This window comes from Fukomys damarensis, unplaced genomic scaffold (genome assembly GCF_012274545.1).
Source record: "Fukomys damarensis isolate Sample0158 unplaced genomic scaffold, DMR_v1.0_HiC HiC_scaffold_73627, whole genome shotgun sequence".
Classification (NCBI taxonomy): domain Eukaryota; kingdom Metazoa; phylum Chordata; class Mammalia; order Rodentia; family Bathyergidae; genus Fukomys; species Fukomys damarensis.
Genome location: NW_022974539.1, coordinates 5,786 through 15,448, shown reverse-complemented (window position 1 = coordinate 15,448; position 9,663 = coordinate 5,786). Strand labels below are relative to the sequence as shown.

At 43.1% G+C, this 9,663-nt stretch overlaps 2 gene segments (V, D, J or C); both read left to right on the top strand.

Moving 5' to 3' along the window:
* Window positions 1-622: 622 nt before the first annotated feature.
* On the top strand, window positions 623-1,036 carry LOC104858758. The segment is given in 2 exon segments: window positions 623-668; window positions 774-1,036. Coding segments are annotated over 2 exon segments (309 nt in total).
* Window positions 1,037-8,695: 7,659 nt separating this feature from the next.
* Window positions 8,696-9,228, top strand: LOC104858759. The segment is given in 2 exon segments: window positions 8,696-8,824; window positions 8,909-9,228. Coding segments are annotated over 2 exon segments (366 nt in total).
* Window positions 9,229-9,663: the final 435 nt, after the last annotated feature.

The window sequence follows — 9,663 nt, the reverse complement described above, 5'->3', positions numbered from 1 at the left end:
GTTCCTCTCCAGACTGCTGTTTTCCAGACACTTGGCACTTTGTTCTGGAGAAGCTGAGTTTTTAGCACTGGCCAGTCTGATATATTCTCCTACAGTTGTAAATTCAAGTATATATACATACAAATATATACATATATATTATATGAATATGATTAAATTTTCCCCTCTAATAAGCACTAATGGATACTGTTACCGGCCCAGTCTGTGCTTTAACATAGCCTCATTGCGTTGCCTGGGCCCCAGGCTGTGCACTACCCAGGCTTGCATCCAGATGTCCCCCAATGAATCATGCACTATATCTGGGATACTTCAGAGCTGGTGAATCCATGTTGTGTGCTGCTGTATTTAAGGACCTACTTAAGGGTGTACTTAAGGTGCTAAATGAGTGCACCTACTGGACCTTACATAGTTCTGGGCGTGAAGTCTGAGTGGCAGCACCCTAAATCTTTTAGCCTTTATGGGATGGAAAATAATAGTTATTCAGTCAGAGGCCATGCAAATAGGGCCACTGTCTGCTGATAAAAGTAGCCGAGCCCAGACCCTGCAGCTCTGCAGAGGAGCCCAGCCCTGGATGCTCAACTCTTTCCCCGCAGTGATCAGGACTGAGCACAGAGGGCTCACCATGGAGCTTGTGCTGAGTTGGGTCTTCCTGGCTGCTCTTTTAAAAGGTATTTAATGAAGAATGAGAGGTACTATTGTGTCAGTGGACCAGAGTGGGATAAACAGTGTAAATGTGTGACATTCTCCTGATCAGGATGTTTATCTGTTTGCAGGTGTGCGGTGTGAGGTGCAGCTGGTGGAGTCTGGAGGAGGCTTGGTGCAGCCTGAGGGGTCCCTGAAACTCTCCTGTGTGACCTCGGGATTCACCTTCAGCAATTACTATATGCACTGGTTCCGCCAGGCTCCAGGAAAGGGCCTTGAGTGGGTTGCTGTTAGTAGAAACAAGGCTAATAGTTATACAACAGAATACGCTACATCTGTGAAAGGCAGATTCACCATCTCCAGGGATGACTCCACAAGCACACTGCATCTGTAGATGAACAGCCTGAAAGTTGAGGACACAGCCGTGTACTACTGTGGTAGAGACACAGTGAGGAGACCTCAGTGTGAGCCCAGACACAAACCTCCCTGCTGTGGCCCTCAGGACCAGCAGGGGTCGCACAGGTCACACTGAGCTGAGTGTCAGCCCAGGACAGGTGCAGAGGGTGGCCCAGTGTGATTTCCTGTCAGGATCTGAAGCTTCCTGTCTACATGACATATTCCCCAGGAGATTCTGCATTCATGACTCCATATTTTCATGTCCCTGAATTAAATTTGATTCCATAGTGCATTAGTTACTTTTCTCTTGTTGCTGACACAAAATACTCAACACCCAAAATTCAAGGGGGAAAGGCTTCTTTGGCTTACAGCTGATACAGGTTTCAGTCCCTATCTGGCTGGCTCCAGGGCAGAGGGGCCTTTGGACAATAGTTCATGGAAAGGAGGCAGTAACCACAAGAAATTACTTTAGCAGCATCTTTCTGCCCCTTTTATCCCATCCAAACTGCCAGAGTAGGGCAGTGTCTGCCAATCACTCACATGTAGTGGTTTAGTAAACACCGCCCTTAATCCGAGCACCACACCTTCCAAATTCAGCCACTTCTAACGAAGAAAACACCACTACACCCAGATGAGGCTTTGGGGGGACACCTAAACATGAGCTGTGACAAATAGTAGTGAGAACCAATGTGTCCTCATAGCACACAGTTTCAAATGTCCCTTCTGAAGGCAAAATGACTCTTTGTGGTGACCAGGACCAGATCCTGAGGGCACACAGTCAACATGTCATACTTTTTTTTGATGAAAAACCCACTTCAGTGATATTCTCTGTTCACCACCAATCCTTATTTTTGTTCTCCTTTTCTTTTTTCTTTATCTATTTCCTTGATATGGAAGACAATAGAACTAAGTAAATCCTTGCCTGATGACTATGTAAAAACCTGATCCTACTGAGGTAACTTTGATGTGGCTGTGACCCACAGCATCCAGCAATCAGCACTGTCCTTTGCAGAATCCCCCAGAGCACAACTTCCACGATGGACTCCACGTGCAGCATCCTCTTCCTGATGGCTGCGGCTACAGATAAGGGAATCCTGTCTCAGGGCTGAAGAGGGGTCTAGAGCCTGTCCTGGGTCACTGCCTTCACGCCTTCTCCTCCCCACAGGTGTCCATGCCCAGAGGAAGCTGCTGCAACCTGGGGCTGAGATAAGCACACCTCAGGCATCAGAAAAATGTCTGCTGCAAGGCTCTGGCTACACTTTCACCAGCTACTCTGTGAACTGGGTGAGATCACGCCCTGGACAGGGGTTGGAGTGATTGTCACGGAACCACTTTGGTGATTGTGACACTAAGTGCGCTCAGAAGTTCCAGGGAAGGGTCAGCCTCAATGTGTACTCCTCCTCCAGCACAGCCTAAATGCAGCTGAGCATTCTGAGGTCAGAGGACATAGCCGGGTATTACTGTGCGAGACACAGAGCTCTGACCCTCATCCTGAGTGTGTTAGCACCCCAGGGAGGACCAGCTGCCCTGGGGATGACACTGTAGCGAGGATGAGGCTGAAGACTTGCTCAGAAAACTGAGTGAAGTAACTGATGACAGATGTAATAGACACAAACATGCATCGTAGTTTTATGGTAAAATGTCCACGTAGCAGTCACCCTACATACAAAATAGAGGAGAGAAGTCTTCCAAGTAAGAAGGTTTTCATAAGCAGTGGTTAGACATCATTTGTGTTGACACAAATTTAAAATCTTTTGTATAATGAGCTACAAGTAAAGTTCTTCATATGAGAATGCTATGTTTAATTTCTAACAAACGACCTAACTCTCTCTTAGAATGTCTCTGCCATTTCTCTTCAGCAAAATTTAGTTGTAGTTCAGGTTTATGTTCACACTAAAATACAGAATAATGCATAGAGACTTCCTGTGAATCTCTTGCCCTAGCAAACACAACATACCCCATCAACAGCACCTGGCCATCCTGTCCTGCTGTGTTCTGCAGGGTGAACGCCTGTGACACATCAACTCCCAGAATCATGGCTCTCACATGAGTTCAGTTCTGGGGCTGTGAGTTCTGTGAGTTTGGACAAATGCTTTATGACACGGCTCCACCATGGCTGTCTGTGTGTCCAACTCTCTAAGGTGTGGGACTGATGGACCCTGAGCACAAGGTTCCATGCAGAAAGTCAAGGGATGGAGTCTCCAACAGGAGTCTGCAAAGCTGAGCGCCTTGGGGAGTCCAGGTGGCAGGGCTGGGTCTGTGCTCCTCTCTAAGAAATGTTTGTCCTCCTCTGTAGCAAAGTGCCTGCCCCTCATCGACTCAGTCCTGATTCTTCCTTCCAGGCTTCTCCAGACTTTCTAGCTGTGCTATAAGCGATCTTCACCCAGTGGCAGAGCTGAAGGGGCTGAAACTGGTGGAAGCCTCCTCACAAGCTGTATGAGAACATAGGTTTCAGCCCAGTGGAGTGAGCCCCTTGGATCCTTCTGTACCATTGCTATCTTCAACTCCACAAGCCGCTCCCAAAATGCATCAATCATTTGTGCTCCTCTCTACAGGGACTCTGTCCTGCTGCTCTTACCTTCCTCAGGACTTGTTTTGGCCAATGTTTTGCTCTTAGATTTTCTAAATAATGGGTATGTCATGGTTGTGTAAATATATTTTTTGATGAAAGACACATTTCCAATTTGTCATGAGCCCTAGACAAGTGTTGTCATTTATATCTTTATACCATTTTGGATGGTTTGATATTTGGTTCTGTCTGAGAAGGTCTTGGGAATTTTCATTACATGTTCTTTAAGAATTAAGGAAAAGTCAGATTTATTTTCTAAGTCTGTGGTTTGTCTTTTATTCCCTTCATTGTATTTTTAAGGAAAAAATAACTTACTGATGCTTCAATATTTTATTTTTATTTTGCAGACGTTAACTGATATTTTGCAAGTTATGCCTAGAGTTTAATGTTTAGAATGGAATATAACAAGGAGACATACAAATTTTCTATTGAAATTTTTTCCCTTAAATTTTTCTCGGTAATACATATGAATTTTTTGCAAATTTCAAAGAATTGTAACGTTCCCCAAAAATGCGTTAATGGTGATGTTAATTTTATATTTCATTTATGGTTAGGGATATCGTGAACCTTTTAATGTACTTGTTCGCCATTCATATGCCTCTGCAGAGAAACATCTGTCAAATATTAGGCAGTTTTCAAAAGGAATCAATTGTTTGTTCATTTGTGGAAACCAAAGTGAAATTTTCTTTTAAGTTAGATGCTGAAATTTGGTTAGATAGCTGATATGTAAATATTCTCTGCCTTTCACAGATAGCCTTTTGATGTTGTTGCTTATTTCCCTCTTAGAAAAAAAAATTTATATTTTGTGCACTGTGATGTTCCTTTTTCTGATTTTGTTGCCTCCACTGTTAAATTTAAAATTCATGGAAAGAATCAATGTGAAGGAGATTTTGCTTTTTCTTGTAAAATCTCATAATATTTTTGTACATTTTATTTAATTCATTTTTTATTAAATTTATATAATGAATACCATAGGTTCAACTATCATTGATTTGCATATAGAGATCCAGTTATATCAAAACCTTTTATGAAAGAGATTTCTCTTTCCCTAACTTTACTCTTACTTTTCTATTGAAGTTTTTCGACCTTGTGAATCTGGAATTGTTTTGTGTTCTCTGCACTTTTTCACAATGGATGCAATCAGTAGAATTCTGTAAAACATGTACAATTATTTCTCTTTCTTTCCATCTGTCTGTGCCTGCCTGTGTTGGTGTCTCTTCTGCACACACACACACATGCACAGTTTTACTGTAGTTCAGTTAATTAGATTGAATGTATATCTAAGATAGAATAGTATTGTTTTACATTATTCATTTTAAAACATTTGCCATAATTCTGTTTTAATTGGCTTTTTTTTTACTTCATTTAAGTGCTAAACTGACAACCAATGATGTCTGTATAGTACATCACGTCACACTCCTAATCACAGTTTTCTATGAAACAGGGGTGTTATGAGCACGCAGAGAGGACTGGTGCTTCTGACCCTGTGGGTGGACAGGGTGCTGTAAGCAGCGATGAGGTGCCGTCCTCACTTACACAGTGAAATCCCTCAGACGTGACCCAACCCTTGACTTCCTAATACCTTAGAAAGCCAATGCTGGCTCAATCTCCTCACCGTGCTCTGCACCACATTTCTAACCCGCATTATCCCTGAGTTGTCTTGTTTTTAGGGGATGCAACTTTTTATATTGACAAATAAAACAAAAGAAGAGAAATCTTAACATATATGCCAGTTATGAATGGATCACTGAGTGAAATTTTCATAACAGCAGTAACATAGCCCTCACAGTTTTTGCTAAATATGACAATTTTTTTCAATTATAGGGTATATTTCATTTTCCCTACCATGCTATGACACCATTTAATAACTGCAGTAGTATATTTTAAGGGTTAACATAATAACTTATATTACATGGCATATTAATAAGCATAATCACATTCATAAGTAGTATTGCCTTGGTTCCCATTATTCATTAGCAGAAAAAGGTGGGTTTACCTCCAATAACTTTATGATGAGCTCTTGCTGTTCCTATCATGATCCATTGAATTTATGAGGTGAAACAGGTGGAGTGAAGGAACTCTGTTGCAAACAAAGTTCATAGAAACACAAAGTGCAAAAATGAGCAGTGTACTGCCTGCCTTCATCAAGACAGAGTTCTGGACCAAGGTGCCTGGGTCAGCCTCCTGTCTACACCACTTATTCCCCAATGGTCTCGGCATATCCTGTAAATTCACTTTCCACAATGTGCTACTGAGGTGTAATAACATTGCTAAGACAGCGACTGTGTGGTAGAAATGCTGCAGAACACACATAGTGTGACTCAGTAAACAAGAGTGGAGTGTGGCCCACGGTTACAGCTGTGGACTGAAGAGCATCGCTGTTGATCCTGTTCTTGGTGAGTCTCCACTTGATGAGGAAGCCCAGAAGAGGGCAGCACTGTAAAGTTCAGGAGAGGAAGAAGGCCCCACTGTTGGCTGCCACCTGTAGCTGACCTACTGTGAGGCTCAATTTTCCCCTGCCTGCTGGACCACGGTGGAGGAGTCTTCTCAAGTCTAGGTCCTGACTGATGTCCTGCTGTATCAACAGAGTCAGAAGGACCCTTTCGTACTGAACCAGCCCCTCCAGCTGCATCTCTCACCTTCTGTTAGTGAGCATTATCTGGAATATAGTCCAGGTAGCTTCATGGGATATGGATGAATACGGAAGAGATGCAATTAAACATGTTCTCAGGAGCAGCCATAAGGGATATTATGGCAGTAGGTCAAGGGCAGGGAGGGTTCAGGCCATGGCAACATTTCTGAACATCCCCACATGGCAGCCAGATTCTGCTCCCAGATGAGCTGCAGAAGAGAAGACTTGCAGTTTCATCCCTGAGACAGAGTCTGAGATTCCACCCAGTCAACCTCAAAGGTGTGGATAGATGCTTCCTTACACAGAGGATGGACTCCGGTCCTCCTGGCTCCCAGGACATGTAGGGAGGCTTCCTCAGCCCTAGTGCATTTGCCAAAGTATCCAATGTGATCTGCACACAAAGGAAAACATGAGGACCCCATTGGAGTCCAAGTACTTTACCAAGGAATACAAGGTCCTCTACCATGTCCCCTGAGCTCTGAGCAGGTAGAATGCTATGTACAGTGTCCTGAAAAGAATGATTATAGGTCCCCATAGAGACAACTCACTACTGGAGAAATTCTGACTTGAAGCCCTATCAATGGCCAAAATTCATAAAGAGGAATATGTTTAGAGTGAGTTTTTATACATGTAAGCTGTCCTTCAGTATTGTGGCTTAAAAACAGAGATACATTTAGGGCCAATTAACAAAAGTAAATGGGTCCCACCACGCAAAGGATTTTACTTGCAAATGGAATGAGGTTAACATTTAAATGAGATCAGTATTTTTTTTTTCTTTTCGGTATCGGGGGTTGAACTCTTGTCCTTGTGCTTGTGAGGCAGGCAGCAGAAACAATGAGCAAAATCCTTGGCCCTAAACAAGATCAGTATCAATGAATGAATATTATTTTGTTATTCCTGAGAGAAAGAACAGAGGATTTTCAGGTTTGACCCTAAAGATGCTCTGGAAATGTTTAAATTAATCCAGACCAGTGTGAGGAAGCTACGGAAGAGGGCAAAGAGGAAAAACAGGATTCGATTCCTGAGTCCAGGACAACTAAACCATTGGTGTGCGCTGCTTTCTGGAAAGCTGAAAGCCAGGAAGCTTCTCAGTTACACGTGATTCAACAGCTGAGTCCTTTTAGGGGTCAGAGAAACTGTGGCACACGTGCTACAGAGCACACAAATCCCTTTCCATAGGCGTGGGAACCACATGGCCCTAGGATGCCAAGACCCCAGCCAGCCCCAGCAGCTGAGCATGGAGTTTCAATTGCAGTGGTGGCGTTTTGCATTAACGAAGTGGGTTTGGGCTGCATGTTAGACATGTTTCTACTTTGCTTACACAAGCGAGAGACATCGTAGCCTATTTAAATTCACAGTCCTGGTTTATTTCACTCAGTTTTATTTCTGAGGTGCATCCATTTCCCTACTAATGTCTCAGACTTCTCATTTTTCATAGGCAAATAGTATTCCATTATATATCTATCTCTCTCTATATATATGTCTATATATCTCTCTCTTTATATATATCTCATAGCTTCTTTATCCAGGGTCTGTTAATGAGTATGCAGGATGCTTCCACGATTAAGCTACGATAAATTATGCTGCTATAAACATAGTAATGTATGTATCGCTCTAGTGTGATGACTTGTTTTGAAGATCTAAGCACAATGGAAATTAGTTTGGAGATTCCTGAAAAAAAAAAACTAGAGGATGGCATTGCATTTGACCTGCTCTTTCTCCTCTAAGTATCTTCCCAAAGCAGTTATAGAGTCTTACCACAGTGACGTGTATAACAGAAGATGCATAGTTTTGTTTATATAAAGGATTTAATAAAAAATGCCTGAGATCAATGTCTAACATAGACAAAAAGTCGGCAATAAGACACTTACAATCAGAATGCAGACAAAGATCAAGAAGATAATATGCCCTGACAAGGTAGGATTCATTACAGTGATGCGGGGATAGTATAACACATATCATATGATAAATATAATTTGCTGCATAAGCAGAAGCACAGGCAAAACCCACATTATCATTTCAATAGATGCTGAAAAAGGTTTGACGAAATCCAGCAGAAATTTATGACAAGAGCAATAGGGAAACTAGGAATAGAGGGTCTTTATTTTTATAGGGAGCTATTAAGGCCCAGGGCAGTTTGAAAGCCTGTCTCAGGTGATCTCCCTTCAAGGCACAGCACACAAATGCTGTCTTAGGACCTTTAGCAGGGAACTCAAACTCTGTCATCTCTGTATCCACCTGCTCTGCCAGCAGGGAGGAGCTGAGATTTACTGGTGTCCCTTGTGCTGTTCTGAAACACCCAGTGCTATCTCCTCTCAGAATCATATGCATCTTTCTTTTGCACATAGAGAAACCCAGGGGCATTAACAGGCACAGGGAGCACGATGAACTGCATCCCCTCATATAAGAAGAAACTTCCTCCATATGCAAATCCATCTACCAGTTCTATAGTCAAATTCCCCTCCCGAGCTGTGGAGCTCACTGCTCTTTCCTCAGAGAGGGCTGAGGTGTCTGGGGAAGGTTGGCTGTGGTCCAGAAGATGACGCTGTTGGGTCTTCTCCTGTGTCTGGTGACAGTTCTTCAAGGTGAGTGTCCCACACTTTAGACACAGGGTACACAAGGAGTTTGTCACTGCAAGTAACTGACAAGGACTGAATGTTCTTCCACAGGTGTCCTGTCTCAGGTGCAGCTGCAGGAGTCGGGGCCTGGCCTGGTGAAGCCCGCGGAGACCCTGACCCTTACCTGCAAAGTCACTGGTTACTCCATCACCAGTGGTTACTGGTGGAGCTGGATCCGTCAGCCCCCAGGAAAGAGCCTGGAGTGGATGGGGGGCATATATTCCAGTGGTAGCACTAGCTACAGCCCATCCCTCAAGAGCCGCATGTCCATCTCCAGAGACACGGGCAAGAATGAATTCTCTCTGCAGCTGAACTCTGTTACGGCGGAGGACACAGCCGTGTATTACTGTGCAAGAGACACAGTGATCTGATACAAATGGGAGCCCAGACAAAAACCTCCCTGTGGGCAAACTCGGGAGCAGCAGGGGGCGCTCGGCACACACTGGTGTAGGGAGTCATTTTAACAGCAGATGTGGAGAAAAGCCTGGAGAGTTTTCTCTCCAGGTGATCAACATCTCAATCTGTAGCCCAGATACAGGGATTCCAGGACCTTTTATGGCTCGAATCTACAGTGTTGTACTTTCACGGAATGAGACTTTTATATTTCATGTCCTCCCCTGAATGAAATATGAAATAAGAGATTAAAGAAACATAGAGTTATATTCAATAACATATTTCATATTGGACATTTAACTTTTTATTTTCATTGAACAGAAAACTTCTTAAAATTTATTATTTTCTTGTTAAAGAAATGGAATGAAGCACACGCAGTGGGAACAATCCTTTGAACACATGTATCATGGCGT